Source organism: Marmota marmota, unplaced genomic scaffold (genome assembly GCF_001458135.2).
Source record: "Marmota marmota marmota unplaced genomic scaffold, marMar, whole genome shotgun sequence".
NCBI classification, from domain to species: Eukaryota; Metazoa; Chordata; class Mammalia; order Rodentia; family Sciuridae; genus Marmota; species Marmota marmota.
The window spans coordinates 31,244,483-31,266,936 of record NW_026000108.1 but is presented as its reverse complement, the minus strand read 5'-3'; the positions used below and the strand labels follow the sequence as shown (position 1 = coordinate 31,266,936).

At 42.4% G+C, this 22,454-nt stretch overlaps 1 protein-coding gene across 2 annotated transcripts in view; it reads right to left on the bottom strand.

Moving 5' to 3' along the window:
• Nucleotides 1-997: 997 nt before the first annotated feature.
• Rhoh (ras homolog family member H) overlaps nucleotides 998-22,454 on the bottom strand; it is a 39,636-nt gene continuing 18,179 nt past the window's right edge. For both annotated transcript variants that reach the window (XM_048784366.1, XM_015482054.2), the window contains exons 3-4: nucleotides 3,514-3,622; nucleotides 998-3,200 (exon numbers count right to left, since the gene is read on the bottom strand). In XM_048784366.1, coding sequence (XP_048640323.1) covers nucleotides 2,413-2,985 — 573 coding nt within the window. In that variant the 5' untranslated portion in view covers nucleotides 2,986-3,200; nucleotides 3,514-3,622 and the 3' untranslated portion in view covers nucleotides 998-2,412. The remainder of the gene's footprint in view (nucleotides 3,201-3,513; nucleotides 3,623-22,454) is intronic.

The window sequence follows — 22,454 nt, the reverse complement described above, 5'->3', positions numbered from 1 at the left end:
CATGAGAGCAGCCCTGACTGAATGAGACAAGGATGAGTTTCTTGACCACTCAGATCAATTCTTTAATGTAAACAAGAGCATATTCAATTTTCTGATTTGGAATAGTAAAGAATAGACATAACAATAGTCTACAGAAAGGTACCACAAGTATTGAAGTGCAAGAAACATATGCCTTCATGCAGACCAGCAAAAATAAATATATGCTCATGTAGAACATACATTAACCTGGATTCCACCCAAATGAACTGTTTTCACCTCTCACCCCTTCGAGCTGGTGAGAGTCTGCTTCCTTCTCATAACTACTTTATAGTACAAAAGCCCAAATTCTGTGTTTCTCCAGTTCAATTCAACACAACTGTATTTAGCTCCTGTTCCTTCCCTGTGCTAGGCCTTGGGGACACAGAGATGATAGGAGGTGGCACTGCCTTCAAGAACATGTAACCCAGCAGGGACGACAGACACTGCCTGGCTCAACTTCTATCAGGTTCCCACTGAGGAGGGTTCAAGCCTAGAGTCTTCTCCAAGCAGTAGGCGCAGGCCTGGTCTGTGTGTCCTAGCCTAGATAACAGCAAAGCCATTTGTGCCCTCCCTAGCCTGCCTTTCCTCCTCTGCTGGAGGAACCACACAAAGGTGATGCAGAGGCAAGGATAAGCCGCAGGACTAGAGGGATGAGACATGGGTTGAAGGCAGATCCTTAATCCCAAAGAATCGAGGCGACCCTCCCACCAGAGACTAAGACGCAGGTCCCAGGCCTTTTACTGCATGTGGGTGAGAAGAGAGAGAGAGGGGAGAGAGAGGAGGAGAAAGCAGTGTGGGGTGAGAACAGATTTGATTTTCAACTCTGATTATAGCTATACAGAATTGGCCAAATAAGGCAACTGAATGCTATGCCAGCGTGACTATAATAATAGTCACTCACCCAGCTGCTGCCTTACCTGTTATGTGTAATAGCCTGTGGCACCATAATAATGAGCACATAAATAAGTACTACCCTAAATGTGGTTCAGGTGACTCTCAGTTTTATTTGATTGAGGCAGAAAACGACATATCTGGGTAGAGTAAATTATATATCTTCACAATTTATTCAAGTTACATAGAATTCTATTAAAAGTTTTAACAGATAAACAACATCATGCTTTTAAGCTATTAGATAGAATAGGGGTTTAGGGGTGTGTGTGTGTGTGTGTTCATCCCTATTTATTTAGTATTATCCCCAGTAACTCTTAACAAAGAGTAATTACCTGAGCAATTTCTTCACAGCTGTGCTTGGGATTTATTGGTTTTGATTTTTCATTCAAGAATTTATATTCATGAAATAGTAAAAGCTATGAATTCTACCTTTTCTCCTTGCACACACCTGTACAGGCACTTTCTCAATTATTCAGAATTAGATCCTAAAATTCATAAAGCATATTGTCATGCCAGGCAGTTTAGAGTTGGAAAACAAGTTTGTCAAATGAACCACCAAGCAGAACTTCATGCCTGCCTACTTTCACAAGACCTTCAGCCACTCAGAGCCACCATGTCAGAAGTGACAGGCAAAGAGCAGAGGTCCCTGAAGTGAGCATGAGCTCTCACTCCTGTTCCACGTCCTGCTGCCATTGTCTGAAGCAGTGTGATTCCCTGCCCGAAGCATTTCCCTTCCAAGGGACCTGGGGAACGGACGACTGAGGAAAACTTAGTGCACAACTGGGATTCTTTGGGTGGAAGGTAAGATGCCATATAAGAAATGCTTTTTTACAATTACAATGAAATACGGTGGTAACTGTGGAAAATCATTAGGCAAGTAGGGAAATATGTTTATGGAACCGTATTCTATATACAACCCTAAATAACAGGTAAGTGGAAAATGGATTGCAAGAATCAGTTAATGGTCATTTTAAAATTCGATTACCTAGGAAAATCCAGCAGGCAAGTGGTTTTGACAGAACTACTGATTCAGGTTATAGTGTTAAAAATAACACTATAAACATATGGCGAAGCCCCATGAGGTTATTTCATTCATACAGCAGTTTGTAAGTAAGTAGGAAAAGACTTCCCAAGTGTGAAAACTAATTATATACAAGAGCTGCATGGTTTGTTATTATTTAAATAAAGTGTGTCTTTAATTATGGAATGCTTGGAAAACTCACTTCATTGTCCAAAATTATGAAGGACATTTTAGTTTTTTTAATTGAAGATGAACTATCCATTACAGCTTCCCAAGGGGTTTGTTTCTCTGATCATATTGTGTGAGGTGTTCTTTGTAGTTAGTGAAAACATCCACTGGCCCAGTCTCAACAGCTGTATCCAACAGGAAGGGCTGCTGGGGGGTGCCTGGAATCAGCACCGACCTTCCCATCTTGCCTGCTTCCCCCCTTCCCATCGTTCTTTGGCATGTGTTCCTGAATGTTGGGTGAAGTGTCCTGGGGATTAGAAGATCTTGCACTCGATGGAGAAGAGCCTCCTTCTGTTTCGTCGCCTGGCCTGGTTGACGGCAGTCCGGACAGCACACTCAAACACCTGCTGCACTCCCCGGTTGCTGAGGGCTGAGCACTCCAGGTAGCCCTTGGCTCGCACATCCTGGGCCAGTTTCTTCCCTTCTATGGCATTGATGCAGGAGGCCCTGTGGGGCCCCACTTCCCGCTGGTCGGTCTGGGTGGCTACCACCAGCACTGGGGTACAGGGCAGGTTGCTCCTGATTTCACCAATCCATTTGTTCTTCAAGTTCAGGAACGAGTTATGGTTGGCCACGGAATAGCACATCAGCACCACGTCGGCCTGCTGGTAGGACAGGGGGCGGATGCTTCTGAAGGCATCGTTGCCAGCAGTGTCCCAGAGGCCCAGGCTGATCTGGATGCCATCCATGAAGACGTCCACACCCGTGTTCTCGTACACCGTGGGCTTATAGGCCTCAGGGAAGGTCTCGGAGGTGAAACGCACCAACAGGGAGGTTTTCCCCACAGCACTGTCACCCACCAACACGCACTTGATAGAACTGAGCATCTTCCCAGACTGGAGTCCCGTGCCCAAACCCTGAATCCGCAGGAAAGTAGCCCTCAGTGGGCTACCGCAGCGAATGCCATTCAGCAAGGGGACCAAAGACCAGGTGGGCTTGTGTTCTCAGGGTGTCTGGCAGCAATCTGCAGATGTTATTTCTCCCCGTCCATCCACGAGAGAGGCACCATCTACGTGGAAAACTTCCCAAGCCTAGTCTCCAACTAGAACAGAAAGAGAAGGAGGGAAATTGAGTCTTTTTGTGTGTTATGATGACCGGGAGCTTTCTGAATGGCAAGCTGATGGAATGGGGGGGGGGCTCATCTCAGGGCAACTTCCCAACCCCACCGTCCAACCCCACCATCCAACCCCACTTCCCCCTCAGCTAAGTCAGATAAGACCTGTTCTCCCTCTACACTGGCACCCACAAGGCCTCCTGATCAAGAAGCAGAAGCTGATTGTATCTTTAACATCAGCCTAGTGATGGAAGCCCAAGCAACTGCTCTGAGCACCACATGTAAAAGCCTCAGTAGCAACCTGGTGTGTGAATGCCGCGCTCCCAAGCGGGTGGCTGCTCCGCGCAGTGACCAAGGCAAGCACGCTCTCCCCGGCTTCGGTTTCTGGTGGATTCCAGACCCTTTGGGAACTGCAAGAAAGAGAACTGTGATGAGCAATGGACGCTAAGTGCATTTGTTTCATTGGTTAATCATCCAGTCCTTGGCTAGGTGGGAGTTCAAGCTGAGGCAAGAAAAAATAAATCACTAGAAGCCGGGTGTGGTGGCGTACACCTGTAATCCCAGCAGTTCCGGAGGCTGAGGCAGGAGTATTGCAAGTTCAAAGCCAGCCTCAGCAATTTAGTGAGGCCCTAAGCAACTTAGCAAGACCCTGTCCCCCCACCTCCACCCCCCAAAAAGGGTGGGGGGTGAGGATGTGGTTCAGTAGTTAAGTGCCCTGGGTTCAATCCCCAGTATCCACCCCCCCGCCCAAAAATCACTAGAAATCTAACAATTTGCTGTAGTTTTCCCCTTGAGACTTTCCCCAAAACTGGCTGCAGAGGGAATAAAATGTCACTGGAGTTTTCTGCACCAGAAATCAGGCTCCATTATCTCCACAAGGACATGGCTTTTTTAGCATGTTGCCTGAACTCTGAGCCTCAGTTTACACGTCTGTAAGAATGTGATAAATTTAGGAACCATTTTTCAGAGATGTTGTGAGAATTAAATTAGTTCTTTCTTCAACATTCTCATGTTTTCAGATTTCTACAGACTTTTCCCCACACATACACTCCAATCTTTCTGGATGGCCATTAGGAATTCTATGACGTCCCTGGTTAAACAAAATTACTTTATTTAGTGCCTGTCAAACAGGGCTGCAAAAGTGAAGGACACAATCTGAATTTTATGAAAGGACCAAATAAACTCTCATTTGCTTGCAGGTGAGAGAGCTCCTAGCAATGAGCTCAGTCTTGGAGACAGTGTCCCATCTGCCAGGCACATTATCACAAGGCCAGACCAGCATTTCAGACACAGGAAAGGTCTCACAGATCAAAATTCAGAGATAAGGTTGTTGTTGCAGTCTGGCCTTACAACCCTCCCCATCAGTCATCTTCACAGCAAGACAATATTCAAAAATCACTCCTCGAAACCCTGAAGTTCCCTTCCAAAATACTTTTATCCTTGTCAATTCAGTTTCTATCTATTTAATTATACATAATAGAATTTGCAAATGAGTTAGTCAATACATAATACACGTGATTTTCCTGAATTCATGTTTTTTTAAACTATTCATTTGAAATGTCAACTCTTGAATGGCCACAGCATAGGAGCTAGGATACCACATGTTCAGCTGGGCCCTTTCTGAAGACGTTCATGGGTGGCTTTTATGCACAGTGGTCCTGAATACCCATTTGCCACCAGACTTTTGAGGTATGGGTTCCAAGGTCTCAGACGTTAGCTCCTTAGACCTCAGAACAACTTAAATATACACATGTGACTTAGTCCAGAGCCAAGACATCTTTAGGGGCTGCGGATGTGGCTCAGTGGTACAGTGCTTGCCTAGCATGTGTGAGGCCCTGGGTTCTGTGACCAGCACTGAAAGGGGGGAGGGGGGACGCATTTTAAATTTTCCTTTGACCCCAATGCAGCAGACTGGAATTTTTTTTTTAAAACGTGCACGTGTCAAACTTCTGGTTATTTAAATAAAATCTTCTTAATAGATTAATTAAGCTAAAGCCAGATTTCCTGAGTGACTACCTGTGAAAGGATGTTAAGGAGGCATAATATTAATTATAGGGGCTTAAAAGTCAAGTAGCCTTGGAATTGAACCTGAGCTGCCACGTGTGTGGCAACCTCAGAAGAGTTTCCTAGCCTCGGTTTCCTCTTCTGTAAAAGCAGTGCAGAAATATCCACATCACAGGGTTGTCGAGAGTATTCAGCATGCCTAAAGGTATAATAAAATCTTAGTGCAGCATATCATGCAAACACCTGTGTGTACATAGTAAACACACAGCAAACGCTAAGTGTCATTATTAGTAACATTGTTAAATAATGATTACTAAATGTAAACAATTACTAATTAAAATGTGAAACTTGAAGCAGCACTAGAAATGCTTCTCCAGCAAAGGGTGCTCGGTGTACCTTCTTCCCAGACCTGGCTACAAAAGAGAGAGAAGTTTCTTCTTATAGCATACAAATAAAATACTATGGGAACCAAGAGATTCCTGTCTGAGCTTTGCCACCCAGAGACTCCAAAGCACCAAACGGGAAAAAGGGCTCTGTTCAGTCAAAGGGCCTTCACACATTAGCCTAGTGACACCGAGTGGCACACCGAGTCAGTTTTGAAGGCCTCAGTTTCCCACACTGTTAAGTCCTTTAGATGACATTAGCTTTCTTGGAGGTTCTATTAAGACTGAAGCCACAGAAGCCTTCCACGGTGACCATGAGAACTTAAGCCACTGCATTATTGGTTGCAGTAAGATGAATGCTAAACCTTGATGACCAGCACAGCCTTCAGCAGATGGCCAAACACGGAGCTGGGGGTCAGGGAGGACATTGCAGCTCACACTCAACACCCTACAGAGGCTTGGAATCTGCTCTTCAGAGCGTTATGAGTACCCTCAGGTGAGCCACTGCAGACCACACCATCAGTGTGAGGTCAAGGGGCTGGATCGAAGTGAACTCTCTCCTCAAGGGAGCAATTGTGCCTTCAGTAAGTGGTTTCTGGTGGTGTCTCACAAGCAGTCGCCTGGCAGAGCCCAGCCGTACCTCTCTCCACATGGCACTTATTGGGTGTGGATAGCATTAGAGTAGTACACAGAGTGGCCCTTTAGGCTGTTCGTCTCGGGGCTCCAGTCAGACTGGAATTAACGAACCTTGGACCCAAGCACCTCTGAGCCCTAAGGACTGGATTCTTGTTGCCCTTTCTCCTTTTTCCACCGTTTTCACAGAAAGGACACCTTCATCAGGCTAGATGGTTCAGACAGACACGGAAGGGGGGCTTTCCATTGCCAAACCAAGGCACGGGGCCCTCTGTCCACTCTGGCAAAGGGACAAAGACAGGCCAGAGGAAGGGCTTAGGGAATGAAGGGTCCCAGTCCACTTCCTCTGAGAACTATCCAGGAGGAAACTCTGACCTCACGTTAGCCTCAGTTCTCATCCTGTGCTGACAGACTCCACCCTTCCCCACAGCCACTCTGTGCTATTCACCAGAAAACCCCTGCACCCCATTCACCCCCAACTTCCACCCCTTCTCCAAAGTCTTCCTCTACCATCGTACTCCACTACGCCAGATGCCCCCACTGTGTCCCCATAATTCCCTGTGTGCCTTGGCATCAAAATCATCGCACTTGGGCTGGGGGTGTAGTTCAGAGACAGATCACTTGCCGAGTATGTGTGAAGTCCTAGGTTCAACCCCAGTACCTCATTTTTTAAAAAAGCATCAAAAACATCACACTCTGCTGAAACGGTTGGTCTTCTCCTGTTTAATTCTCACTTGTAAAACTGGAATAAGATCTGCCTACTCTTCACAGGGAGTTTGTTTTAGGAGAATTATAGAGCAAAATATATCATAGTTCAAAGTGAAAGTATGATTATTGCTACCATTATTACAGGTTTTAGGGTAACTGGTCGTCCATGGCGGTGGGGTTATTTTTGTTTTTGGGTTTTTTGTTTGTTTGTTTTTGTTTGCTTGTTTCAGCACTAAGGACTGAACTCAGGGCCTAAAGCATGCCAGATAAGAGCTCCACCACCAAGCCACATCTCCAGGCCCCTCGGGTATCCTTTTCAAAAAACATGAACCCACAGCAGCCATTAACCAAGGATGGCCTGTCAATTACAGAGAATACATCTAAATGGCACCTTCTTCAAAGAGCTTTGAACAAAGGACCCACGCTGACAGTAGCCAATTCATTCATTAAGGAAATTGATTCTGCAAGGAATCTAATCATCTTAGGTGACCAGGCAGTCAGCATGCTGTTCAGCAACTCATCTCCACCCTGTGTCCTTCATCGGTGGCCCACCACAGCCGAGCAGGGCCACTAAAGCTGCATCAGGCCTTGCCTGGAATGGGTGAACCCACAGGGAGCCCTTGGACCAGCAAGGGGTCTGGGTGCTTGGTTTTCATTTCTTTTCTTGAGAGAAAGGGAAGCGATTCAAAATGCCTTAAGCAGCTTAACAGAAAAAATAGTTTACTGTCTCTTAGATCAATGCCTGCTGGTGAGCCAGGGGGCTGCTGCCTGATGGCAAGGTTATCCCTAATTCAACAAGTGGGAAGGCAAGACAAGTGGCAGAAAGGAGTCTCGCCCGTCTACAATGTTGACATGAAACGCTGAGCTAGCAAAGTGTTCTTTTCTATGTTCTTTATAACAATAAAACTTTATCTAAGAAATCCCAGCTGCTTGGGAGGTCTGAGGCAGAAAGATCACAAGTTCCAGGCCAGCCTCAACAACTTAGTGAAACCTACACAACTTTGTGAGACCCTGTCTCAAAATAAAAAATAAAAAAAGACTGGGGATGTGGCTCGGTGGTGAAGTGTGCCTGGGTTCAACCCACAAGACTTTTCTTTAATCTTAATCTGACAGTAATGTTGATGTATTTATAAGTGAAATGAATATGATGGTGGGATGTGTTTGATATTATTAGAGAAAACAACAGCAGTAAGGGCAAAAGATGAATAAGATTGGGAAAGTGTGGAGCCCTGTTGAATTTGAGTGATGGGCACCCAGGAGCATGTTAGTCTGGTCTCTATTTTTGTGTATATTCAACACTTCTCATGTGAAAGGGGGTGGGGGTCTTTTATTTTCTATAACATTTTGTCCATGTTGGAGTTTTATTCTCACTCTCGAGTTGCAGAGAAAATGCAGACAAGTATTAGCAAAAGGAAAAGTAGATTTTATGCCATAGTGATTTCTTCAAGTATTTGAAGGAATGTCCTTAAGATTGAATGACAAGTGACAAAAGAATTGCCAGTGCATGTCTGACAGCCTGCCTCCTGGGGGAAGGCTATGGAGGACAAGACACAGCCACGGTTAAGAATCATAAAGGAAAACCTGGTGCTTCAAGTATACCCTACTTGCATTTCAATAAGAATTCACATTTATTCTCAGGGAGGAAGGACTAACCCCAGAATGTATTCTAGCCAAAGACGCTCTGAAAGTTACTTTGCAATTACCCAAACTCCTAACTTCCTAACTGTTCACTAATTCCCTTTGGCTTTTCTGCCCTAATTCTGCAGAACTGGCTGTTTGCAAAAGAGCAAAAAGTCATAGTGAAAATAACTTTAAAAGAGAAGAAACTCAAGAGTGAAAATGTATTAATCACTCAAAACCAGATGACAAATTAAAGTAACCCAGAGAGTAAAGGAGACCGTCTGCCCTAGGGGTCTTATTTGTCTGAAAATGTGAGGGGGCCATGAGGCTTTCTACTTTAGGATTTAATGTTTTCCTCTTGAACTTAAGGTAGCTTAAGATTAGTCCTTGTCTAATCTTTACTTATTGTAGAAATAAGAAATCTGGATAGATCTCTACCAAGTCCCAGCTCTAAAGAACCTTCTATGACTAAGAAAACCATCATAATGCAGGGGCTCCACATACCTCATCCCCAGTGGGGGTGAATATTTACAATTGATGTACATTAAAATTCCATCTGCTTTTATTGTTATTGTTGTTTGTGGTACTGGGAATTGAACCCAGGGGTGCTTTACCACTGAACCACACCCCCAGCCCATTTTATTTTATTTTTTTAAATTTTGAGACAGGTTCTCAAAGTTGCTTAGGGCCTCACTAAATTGCTCGAACTTGCCACCCTCCTGCATCAGCCTCGCGAGTCACTGGGATTACAGGCATGCGCGTCAGGCTCAATCTGTTTTTTGACAACCCGTATTTGTTTTTCTTTTTGTAAATCATATTTTTTATCTACTTTAATAACAAGGTAGTCATCATTTCTTAATGACTCTAACATCTTTTAGAGGTTAAAGATATGAATGAATCCCTTTTGGGGTTAAATGTGCTATAATTTCTTTTTTAACATGTACACTGTGCCCATGTGTTATGGGAATTCCCCTAATTCCGGGCACTCCCCGGTCACTGAGCAAGCCCTCAGTCGTCTTTACAGTAGCATGTCCGCAGCTGTGGAAAGAAACGGCAAGGTGAGATGCCCCAAAGGTCATCTCATTCAACCCACTCAACTCCTCCAGGAGGGAACCAAAGACTAGAGGTTTAGCAGCTGGGGGCCAACTGGGGGCCCAGAAATGCAACCAGCTGAGTCAGCAGTCCTCTTATTGTCTACACAGTAAATTTTTTTTAAGTTATAGATGGACAAAATACCTTTTTTAAACTTATTTTTATTTTATGTGATGCTAAGGATCAAACTCAGAGCCTCACACGTGCTAGGCAGGGGCTCTACCACTGAGCCCCAGCACCAGCCCAACAGTACTTTTTCAAATACGTCTTAAGTCTACATTTTTTATCATATACTTTATTGCTTTACTATTTGAAGTACAGGGCCCTTATAGCTAGCTACCTAGATATTCCAAATGATTCACATCGTAGCAACTGGTTCTTGCCTTTTTCCCAGAGAAAGAGGCTATTGTATGAGCTGGTGGCTTTTTATTCAAAAGTAGTTCCCAGTTTTAATATAAAAATGCTCTTCAAACAGCTGTTCCCTTTCTCATTGACTTCTTCCAGATATGTCATCTCTCTTTAGGGTCAATCATGAAGCTGTCCAACATTCTCTTAGAATTAAGATAAGCCCTTAGTTTACAAACTGTGTAAATGCTTAAAAAAAAAAATCAAGCTGATTTCATTCTGGATATTTAGCTTGATGGACTGACAGGAGTGAGTGATTTAGTTTCAATATGTAAGAGTATCGATTTGCAAAGAGTCCAGGTGTGGAGTTGGAATTCTCAGTTTGAGTCTCATCTCCCTCACTGATTAACAATATCATCTTGAGCAAGTGGTATAACTGGAAACGCAAAATGTGCATAATGTGCATAGTCCGTAAGCAATTTGGAAAGACTTGTCTCCTACACCTCGAGGAGTGCCTAACCCATGGTAAATAAGGAAAGTAATAAACACGTGTGCCAGACCTTGTTTTAAGTGCTTTACGAAAATTGTCTTATTTATTATGACCACAACACTATATAGTCAGTACCATTTTTGTCTTATTCTACAACTGGGGAAAATTAGGTATAGAGAGACAAAGTAACTTAGCCAAGATGACCAGCTAGTGAGGAGGGTGTGGTTGAAACTCTGGAGGACACCTGGGAGCCCATTGCCCATCTCTACTACCCAACTCCCTGCTCCCGTCCTCCCTGGGGGAAATGGGACTACCCTTGTAACCCAGATGAAACCAAGTGACCCTAAAATTCAGGCAGCAGTGAGAAGGCAGATCTGAAAAGACATTTCCCATCTGTTGGGCAATTTCTTTCAAGGCCTGATTAGAACAAGGCCTGATTTCTAAGAGTGTGGAAGATTTCTTCCTTCAATACTTCACACACTGTCAGTCAATGCACAAAAGACCGCCATCTTTGTAAAGGGCAACTGGACAGAATCCAATGACATATGTTTGACACCTGGAGTTGATCATTTTTAAACCTCCCTTCTTATATGAACAAATTATTTTCAGTAGCAATCATTATTTCTTTGACTCAATCTTTAGCTTTTAAAACAGACAAGTTACAATCCCCTAGAAAAATACATTTCGATTTTAAAAGTGTTATTTGTATTCAACAAAATATTTTATAGATGAACTAAAGTTTGCTTCTATGAATCAAAAACAAAAACACCTTGGACTTTTTACTCTGCTACACTGTTTTAAATTTAAATACAAAGCCAGGTATGGTGGGACACATATACAATCCCAGTGACTTTAGAAGCTGAGGTAGGAGGATCACAAGTTCAAAGTCAGCCTCAGCAACTTAGCAAGATCCTGATTCAAAAAAAAAAACATAAAAAGGACTGAAGATGTAGCTCAGTAGAGTGAGTGTCCTTGGGTTCAATCCCCAGTACTATAAAAAATCATTCATTCATTCATTCAAACTCCAAAAGGTCACACCGAATAATAGGATTAAAGTAATTGGAGTTCTGTTTCATGGTCTCTATGGTCATTGAGCTATCATTATTATCTTTCTAACCTACTATGCAAACTCAGGAATGTGTAAGGTTGGAGGTGTAATTTGCTCCCAAAGCTCTAGAAGAATCTGTACACACAATTAAGAACTTACTCCAATTTTATCACTGCCAGTGCATGGTAATAATAAAAGGTAGGCCTATATTGATTGTATTATTGTATTTAAATTCTCTACAAATGATAAATCCCCTTATTGCTTTGCATCACCCCATCCTTTATATCCTTGCCCATATCTACTGAAATTCTAATTACATACACTTTTTTTTTTTCAGTGCTGGGAATTAAACCCAAGGCCTTGCACTTCCTAGATAAGCGCTCAACCACTGAGCCACATGCCCAGCCCTATTTTGTATTTTATTTAGAGACAGGGTCTCACTGAGTTGCTTAGTGCCTTGACATTGCTGATGCTGGTTTTGAACTCATGATACTCCTGTTTTGCCCTCCACCCCAGCCGCTGGGATTACAAGCATGTGCCACGGTGCCCAACCTAGCGTATACTACTTAATCCACCAATTCCAATTCATTGAACACACTGTCCTGAGGTACCCATGCACGTAGTCAAGATGCCCAAGAATTTTCATTGTTGCAATATTCCTTACAGAAAAAAAGAAGAAGAAGAACTAGAAATAACTAAACGATCCATTAAGAGGCAGTGGTCAAATTAATTATGCCATATCCATACATGGAACCTGACACAGCACTAAAAATAATTAGGTCAGCCTATATGTATTGCCCAGGAAGGGTATGATATATTAATAATTGAAAAAAGCGAGCAATTGAATGGTTTAGAAAAGGACCCCATTTATATAGAAACATAAATATACAAAGCTAATCTGGTGCCCTTGGTGAGTGCGATCTCCCCTTGCCCAGAAGGGCATTAGTCCAGGCAAAGAAAAAGTGTCAGTCAGCACAGTGATGGACAACCCCAGGCTCCTCAGGGATTCTCAGATCCCCTTACCCAAGCCCCTCCACAGAGCAAAGTGCCCGAGGGAGGAACACAGTGGCTACTCCCTGAGTCATCTAAGGGAAAAAAGGAACAAAGAGGAATAAACTAAGAACACAAAGTTTGCACAAATTTTCAAAGACTTTTTAAATACACGTCTGGAATACAGACATATGTACTTTCTATAGAGATTATATGACAGAATATAAAATGCAGCTCTGAGATGAAATATTTCCCTAGATGCTCAGTTTCTGATTAAGTTCTTGATCAGAAAGATCAAGAAACTAGTAGAAACAAATTCATAATGTTCCTGAAACTCCAGAGTAACATTCTTTTTTAATGGTTTAATTCATTGCTTATGCATATATAATGTTCCATTAACATTAAATTACCAATTCATAGAAGTTTAGAGGAAAAAAAAAAAGAATAACTGCCTTTAATTGGCTTTAAACTAGGTCTACTTTTAAAGAGCCTGATGGGGACAGAAGATAATAAAGAAAATGTTAATAGAGTTTAGACTGGGCCTAGAGGTTTGAAAAAAAAATTTTTTTTTTAATTTGGTTAATAATGTCTCTGACCCTCACTTTCTTTTCCCCTCCTCTCTCTCTACAGAAGTGATTTCTTCTGATTACTTGTGGGGAGAAGGAACACAATGGCCACACAAAGGCTGTACTTCATCATAATAGGGTCCCATATAGTCAGAACCTTAGAGGAAAAAAAATCTTAAACAAGAGGAGAAGCAGCTTCTGCATATAAATGAGCTCCTTTTCAGCTTCATCCCACACAAAATTAAAATGTGAGTGGACAGTGCTCCAACAGAGGTGAATGCAAAATGCCAAGAGGACACTGAGGACCCAGGGCTGAACACGCTGAGCTGGTGGGGGTGGGGGGACAGAGAGCAGTGACCTTTGAACTAGGCCTTGGAGGAGAGAATAAGTTGGAGGGTGGGCCACATCCAGGCAGAGGAAGTGGCTGTGGCCAGATGTGGCGCAGGAAACCTCAGTGAATTGGGGTAGAGAGTTGGCTCTTGCAACTGAAGCACAGGTGGGGGTGACATTAGAAAGGGACACTGGGGCCAATTTGTAAAGGGCCCTTTGTGCCACATTAAGTATGAACTAACTTCCATCTAGCCTGTCCTTGCTCCTCTGCCCTGTCCATGCTACACCAAAAATGTGACCCCCCACCCCGCCTCGATGACCTTAATCTGCTGCTCTCATCTCCTGACTGGTGACCTTCCCTGCTCTTGCCACCTGACCAAGAGCCCATCCCAAGTACCACCTCTCACATGAGGCCTTCCAGAAACTGCCAGTTAACATTGCTTTTTCTACATTGTGGAAAAGTATTTAATGATGTAGAGAAAAGTATACAAAAACTCTGTTACAACAAAAAGCAAATTTAAAACAGCATGTGCCGCATGATCCTGGTTGTTGTTGGTTTTTTGTTTTCTGCTTTTTTTTTTTTGGTGTGTGTGTGTATGTGTGTGTGTGTGGTACTAGACATACGATCCTGATTTTCTTTATTTTAATAAAAAATAAGTAGAGAGAGGAAAAAAGTAAGGATTTGTATACCAAGATGTTGACAACTCTCATCCTGGTATGATTACAATTTTTTATGCTTATCAGAATTTTCTTCATAAACGTATACTACTTCTACTAAAATAAATAAAGAGTGGTTAAAAACAAAACAAAAAAAATTTGTATTCCTTTGTAAAAGAAAATGTAAATACATCCTGTAGTTCCCTCCTGAGAAGAAGTAACATTTGCTAGTATCACTGGATGGTCACTTTCAAGACAGTGTGGTAAAGGAGATAAACAAGTGCTCTCCAGGTCCCCACCCACTCCCCAACTCTCCCACTATAATTATCCCTTTTGTCATAGCAGGTTGGTCTCACTAGGTTTGTAAGTTTTCCCTCTTATTCAGTCTGGAACTCCTCCCAGCAGGGTTCTTTCAGACTCCACTTAAATTAACAAAACAAAACAAAAAACTCAGCAATTCAGGAGGCTGAAGCATGAGGATCTCAAGTTTGAGGCCAGCCTCCACGACTTAGTAAGGCCCTAAGCAGCTTAATGAGACCCTGTCTCAAAATAAAAAATAAAGGGCTGGGGTTGTAGCTCAGTGGTAGAGTGCTCACCTCAGCACCATTTAAAAATAAAATAAAGGTATTATGTCCAACTACAACTAATTATATATATATATATATATATATATATATATATATATATATATATATATATATAAAATAAATAAAAATAAAATTAAACTTAAAAGGGCTGGGGATGTGGCTCAGTGGTAAAGCACCCTATTTTAATCTCCATTCTAATAATAAATTAAAAACAGAATAAATAAATAAATAAAAATTACCTTGGAATATTCCAGTGATTTGGATTGTGCTCAGATCATCCTGCTCAGAATGCCCCCCCGCCAAAAAAAATAATTCTTGTGGGTACTAAGATCCTAGGAAAAAAGTTTCTTATGTGATGGGGATGGATCCCACGGTCAGCATCTGGTCACTGAGTACCAGGTGGCATGTTGGTTACAATCTTAAGGATCATCTATTTCTGTCTCCAAAGCTCCATCATTTAGCTACCATACTGGTCATTTTCGTACTGCCTCCGTACTGCTTGAACTATTATACACTTAAAAAATCAACTCTCAGTGAACTCACGCGGCCTGTCCTAAGCAATCAAATGTATGAAATCCTGTATTTGATTATCAATTATATTTTTCCTAAAAAAAAAACATTAAAAGAAATACATAAATATTTAAAATTTTCTTAAATGTTTGCCCTAAAATGTTCCTGCTTTCCACCATGGTGTATGCATGTGCTGGGGAGGGAGAGAGGGGATGCAGTTGAGAAAGCCAAGACCCAGAAAAGTGAACCTCTTCCCCAAGCCCTCGGCTTTGTGTGGGAAGGTCTTGTGTTTCTAGTCTTTGGTTGGTTGGTTCATTTTCTCTTTTGTATTTTGCACATTGGCCTCTCCAAAATAATAATTTAGCTAGGCAAGCAGACAAATAATTCCTGGAGTAGGCTAATCTGGTTCTCATTTGTTTTGTTTTGTTGCTTTTTTTCCCCATATTTTTCACTGGTGCATTATAGTGGTACATTCAGGTTCTCATTTGTTGATGGAGGAAAAACACAGGGAGGTGATTGTCATCTTCTGAGCTCTCCTGATGAGAGGAAGCAATGGGAGCAATGAGTCATGGTTTCATAAGGCAGCGTTCTGCTGAGTTGTGGCCCTTGGTGTAGTCATCATTTAGTCAAGTAAGGCACTTTCATGCCTTATTTCCACTGCATGTTTAATATTTACCTATATTTGGAATAAATAAAAACTTTACTGAAGAAACTTGAAACGATCCATCTCATTAATCTTTAAAAATCCCACCAACATGGCTCATGGACATTTTCTTTCTTATTTAGTAAGAAATAACAGAACTATTTGATTCCAGGGCCATTTTGGTAGCAATAAACTAGCCTATCATCTAGCTAAGAAAAGATGACTCTAACTAAATTTATACAAAATCAGGTTTAAAGAACTTCTTAAAGTTTTTATTAGGTAAGACTCAAAGTGACCAGCTCAGACTAGCAAGAGAGATACACACACACATTTTCCCCCACTCTTCTTTCTGAAGAAAATGAAAACCTAAAAATGCTGTTGGAAACGTAAGAGCCACCTTCTCAAGAGTGTCAAAAAAACTGAAAACATAGCAAGGAGCTGTCACACTAAGAGGAGCATTCAGGCAAGTGACATTTGTAAGATGGAAGAAACAGATGAAAAGTGACCACCGTGCTGATGGCCTCTTGGGGCAGGGGTGATGAAGTCAAGGGGCAGAGCCTCCTGAGGTGGAGAAACAAATGCCCGCCACCCGAACTTGAACTTTTCTTTTCAGCTGGAACCTCCAAGGGCACAAACCTGGGAAAATGAACCAGAGTAAACCTGCCCCTCCTCCACCCTGAGGAACCCCAGCAGAGAGGAAGGAAGGTGTACTTGAAAGAGGTGCTCCATGCCATTCGTTCGTTACCCCACAGAGTTTCCTAATCCTCTCTGAGGAAAAATACTTCCATCCTAGGCTTGGGAAATCCACACAAATAACTTTTCAAGGGCAGCATGGAATGCACAGAACCACCATTTTAATCATCTTAAGGCAACTGTAGGTCACCAGCTAAAGTAGGAGTGACCAAAGTAGAAGGGGATTTTTTGGGACCAGTGGTGCACTCCTGTAATCCCAGCCACTGGGGAGACTGAAGCAAGAGGATCACAGCAAGTTGGAGGCCAGCCTCAGCAATTTTGTAAGACCCTGTCTCAAAATCTAACAAAACGAAACAAAACTGGGGACAGAGCTGATTGGTAGAGTGCCCCTAGGGTTTCCATTTTTATAAAATATATAGCCTCAGGTATTTTGTTATAGCACCAGAAAACAGACTATTAAGTGCCACATATACCACAGCCCACTGTCCAAACATCCAATGAAATTAAAGAACTTGCATCATACCAACCAACCTTCCACATTATCCCACGTTGTACATTTGACTTTTAAAACAAAGGAACTAGAGGAAGGGACATTACAACAGAGAGGTGTAGGGGCAGTTGTAGAGGGCAGTTGTTCCAACCTTACATAGCTGAAAGCAATTGTTCTTCCCAGGTATCATCTGAATTCTTGCCACCTCTCTGATCAGTGTGATTCTTTGGAACTATGCCTTGACATGTTATTGTTCCTTCAATCAGATCCCAACAAGGGTTTATTTACTTTAGAGAATTTTTGTTATGTTTTGTATTAATAAATCTTACCCAGTAATATTTTTAAAGAGAGAGAATTTTTTAATATTTATTTTTTAGTTTTTGGTAGACACAACATCTTCATCTTATTTGTATGTGGTGCTGAGGATCAAACCCAGCCCCTCGCGCATGCCAGGCGAGCGCGCTACCGCTTGAGCCACATCCCCAGCCCCTTACCCAGTAATATTATCTTTGAAAATCTCACAGATTTTCTGCTGTGGTCCATTTTCCAAGGAGCTTTACTAACCTGGTCCATGGTGTGTGTGTGTGTGTGTCTCTGTGTGTGTGTGTGTGTGTGTGTGTGTGTGTGTAAGAGACAGATAGAGAGTGAGAAGGAGTGAAATCAGAAATTAAAAGAGTGAGACACACATTTGGCATTTTTCTAAAACAAGAAAACAAGGTGCAATGAAACTTCACGGGGTCAAATATGTAGGTAAACTGCACCCCATCCTCTTTATACATTGTGCACATGATTTCTCCCCACAGACTCTCCCCCCACCTTGGCTACTAAGGATTGAACTCAGTAGTTTCATCACTGAGCAATATCCCTAGTTCATTTTAATAGATTATTTTGAGATGGGGTCTTGCTTAGTTGCTAAGGCTGACCTCAAGCCCCTGATCCTCCTGTCTGAGCATCCCAAGTCTCTGGGATTAAAGGTGTGCACCACCAGGCTGTGCATGGTTTCCTGAGGGCTTCTGTTCTGCATCACATGAAAAGTCTGTTATCTCTTCTCCTTTTCATGAGCTGCTCCTGGCTGAATTCCAGTGTCTTTTCATCTGAGTCATCACTGCAGTTTGAGCAGTGTTCCTGACCGCTTGTTTTGAAGACAGTCAGAAACCCTTGATAAGATCCCCACAGCAGGCTTCTTGGTCTGGGATTGTTAAGAGGCCCAGTATGGGGGATGCTACCAAGGACAGAGGGCAGAGGAAGGAGCCCCCATTCTAGCAGCAGTAGCTGCCACCCCATGGCTAAAGCTCAAGAAAGTCTCATTCTCAGGGTTTGGAGCCAGTGTGGCAGGGGCAGCCTTATCAGAAGGTACATGCCTCCCTGGAGCAACATCCAGGGCAATAAGAAGGCCCCTCCCTACCAAATATGCTTTCTATTACTGTACAGCGCTTCTCTCTCTCTCTCTCTCTCTCTCTCTCTCTCTCTCGATGCAAATATCTTTAGAAGGTCACAGGGTTTTTGTTTGTGTTTGTGTTTTACCATTTCGACATTTACATGAATGTGCTTCCAGTCCCCTTCTCTCCTCAAAGCTACTTTTGATTGAAGAATAAATTAGTTTCAAAATCAATCAAACAAAAACACACACAAAAAAACCACCTGTATACAAAAGTGAGGCATCAGATGACATATTTTATTGGGTATTGATCCCATTCTCTGGGCTATCCAGTTAAGTCTGGGGTCCTCCTGAATAAGAATAGTCACATGTGGATTGATCCTCTGAAATGCCACTAATCTGAACTCTCAATAGAATCAACCATGTGCTTCATTCTTCAGAGGTGTTCTGCACTCTGATGATGTGCTGGGCAAAACCCTAGGCATCACACAGAGGGCAAGAATTGAAGAATTCTAATCCGCTCTGGAGTCCAGGGCCCAATCCATGGATGAGGGAGAGTTTTCATGATACTGACCATAAATAAGGTGTGCAGGAAGCATTTGGCAGTTTATTCACTGCATGCTTTCCCAATCCACAGCCCTGGAAGTGTGATTACTCACACTTAGAGGGGTGAGGTCAGGGTCCCCACATTTGATCATCAAAGTTCTGTTGGCTCAGAAGGGAGAGTCAGGTGGGAGAGACGATGCTGATACTCAGCCAAGGTATTTCTCCTGGGACCACCATAATCTCAGAAGTAAGGATCATTGCATCATTGTCCTCATTTTACCAATGAAACAGCGTAGGCACAGAAAAAGGAATCTGGCCAAAAATCAAATAAAAACCTTTTATCTCTATTTTCTTTCCTTTTCAATGGGACTATCAGAACCGTTGATTTCATGAACAAGCATTTATGACTCCGCCATTTGCAAAATGTCTTTGCAAAACTTTTTTGGTCTTTGTACCATCTATATAGACTTTTGGGCAGCAGGGATGTTGGATAAACTGAATAGACTGTAAAAAGGCATTTTTGAGACAATCAGGGAAATATGACTCTGGAGTGGATATTAGAAGATTCCAGAGAAGTACTGCTAGTTTTGTTAGGTAGGCTAGCAGCATCGGGGTAGTGTAAGAAAAATATGCTTGTCTTTAGAGATGCAGAGTGAAGGACACTTGAGCAAGGGGGCAAAAGAAAGGTGAAACAAACGTGCAATATCTTGACAACTGCCGATGGGCACATAGGGAAAGACCCACTTTACTACTTGCTTTTCTTTTGGATGTGTTCAAATTTTTTTTCATTTCCCCCAAGTGGCAATTTTTCCATTTAAAGGTGAGTTCTCGATGTCTGTTGAAACAGTTTGCCAATAGCATCATTGCACATTCAGTAGCCCCTATACATTTATTCATTTTTCTAATTTATTCTCCAAACAAGTATTATTTTTCATTAACTAACGGCCATGGAACGTACTTGTTCTAAAAACTTACTTGTTGTTTATCTGAAATTCAAAATTTAACTGGCGCCTGGTGTTTTCGTGAGATCCAACAGCCCTTCACTCTACTCAGGATATTTATTAAAGCTTTTTAAATTAAATATATTATTATTATTATTATTATTATTATTATTATTATTATTATTACAACTATTTGGATTTTTCATCTCTGTCACTGGCTTTGTAACCAGGAGCAAGTTACTCACTTCCTCTGGGCCTTAACTTTATTGTCCATAAAACAATTACAACTAACAATGCTATGAAATGTGAATATCACTCTTATTGCAATTCCTTCTATAGAAATACATTTGTGTGCTGTATCGTGATATTTCAGTCAATGACAGGTCACACATACAACAGTGGTTCCATAATACTGTATCTCCTGGTGATGGTACAGGTGTCCCCACTGTGAAAGGGTAGCTAATGATGTTTGCACAGCAATGAAATCACCTAAGTGATGCACTTCTTAGAACTTATCCCTGCCATTAAGTGATGCACAACTGTGCCTTTCAAACAAGAACGCCTAGGAGACCTCCTTTCTCCAAGGGACTGTTTTAAGGCACACTCCGTGAAACAAAAGGACTTTGCCCCCAAAACATCAGGCAGATAAGCCAAGGCACTGCGACACGACTTACCGAGGTGTTGGGTATATTGAGTGAAAACATAGAAACCATGGGCTTTAGAACTGCAAAGAAAAGAGAATTTCCAACAACTTGTTGGCTCTCATTTCTCTATTGCTATTTCTCCATTTTGTCTATTATTTAAACCGCTTTTATTAATTACTTCCTATGCACACTGGGCAGTGTGGGAGAGTCCAGCTCTCCTAGGATTTACTCTGGAGGCAAGATGCGAATGCTAAAACCAGGGAAGTGACAAATGACAACACTGGGTACACTAATTACTTCATCAGGTACACCCAAAAAACAAAATAGACTGGAAACAGAATAGGATTTAAAGAGGAAAGGGATGCGCACAGGCTGGGGCCCCTGTAAAGAGCCTGTTGAGGAAGGAGGACTTCAGCCAGGCTGTGAAGGGAAGGACTCGAAAAGGTTGGGGAGGAGGCAAGGAGTATTCCAGGTGTTGGAACCACTTAAGAAAACCCCACAGAGGAAGTGACACCAAACAGAATCTGGAGGGAAAAAGGAGTTTGACAGCAAGAAGAGGGGACCCCCTGCCCAGTGCTCAGCACAGAGGACTAGAGCAAGACGTGTTTCCCTCCATGTGCCCACACCCGACACCGCCTGAGGAAATGGTGGGAAAGGAGACGGGGATGCTGGGCCTTGGACCTGGTGTCTGCAGGTACTGGAAGCTGCCGAAGGCTTTTGGGTAGGGGAATATGTGTAGATTGAGATTAGGAGATGGTTCGTCAAGCTGTAAAATGTATGTTCGATAAAATGTTGTTTGTTCTATTCAACCTACAAAACACACTTATTGAGGGCCCGGGACACTAATACACAATCATAATAAGTCCAGAGAAGACATAGTTCCTCTTCTTAAGAAGTTTGCAGTCCCGTGAGGTGGCCAACAATGAGAAGGTAGTATCACCTGTCCATTAATTAATAAGGTGATCCACGGCAAGAATTGTTAGTTTTCTGTTCAAAATCTGAGTCTCTCCCCCTGTCTCTCTCTCTTTCTCTCTCTCTCTCTCTCTCTCTCTAAATAAAATACAATTTTGTTTGTAAGAAAACATGCAAAGCTGAGGGAGGTGGTATAGCCTATGATCCCAGCTAAGTGGGAGGCTGAAGAAAGAGGATCGCAAGTTCAAGGCAAACCTTGGCAACTTAGAGAGACCCTGTCTCAAAATAAAAAAAGGACTGGTAATCCCCTGGGTTCAGTCCTCAGTACTGAGAGGGAGAGGGGGACAGAGAGAGAGAGAGAATGCAAAGCCTTGAACAGTGGGTTATATTTGATCTAAGTTAGTTCTTACTATTTTTTTTCGTTATCTCTCCCTAAATTAATGGAAATTTAACACCAAAGATATACTATACATCTTTTGTGTATTTCTATGCTTTATATGTATAAAGGGTAAGATATTTTTTTTCTGTCTTTCTCATCCCACAAAAAACAATGATGAGAGCCAGGCGTGGTGGTGCAGGCCTATAATCCAGGATTCCAAGATCAAGGACAACTTCAGCAACTTAGCAAGACCCTGTCTCAAAATCTAAAAATAAAAATAAAAAGGGTTGGGGATGTGGTTCAGTGGTTAAGCACCCCTGGGTTCAACCTCTGGTACAAAAAAAAAAAAAAAAAGATGATGATGATGATGATGATGATAGGGATTATGTCAACAACACTGCCCATTTCACCCCTCCACTTCCCCCACCCTCATTGTGTCCTTCACCTACCTCCCCGTGAAGAACACATGGTCTAAGGGAATTATAACAAGCCCATTCCCTGGTTCTCCTCTTCCAGGAATTTGGGAGAGGCTCTGTCACCATTCTGGCCAGTGACACAGCAGCTGAGATATTTGGAGAACATTCTTTGAACTCTGGGGAAATTCTTTCCCTGGCAAAAGAGACAGCCACTGCCAACTCACCCTCCTTTCCATC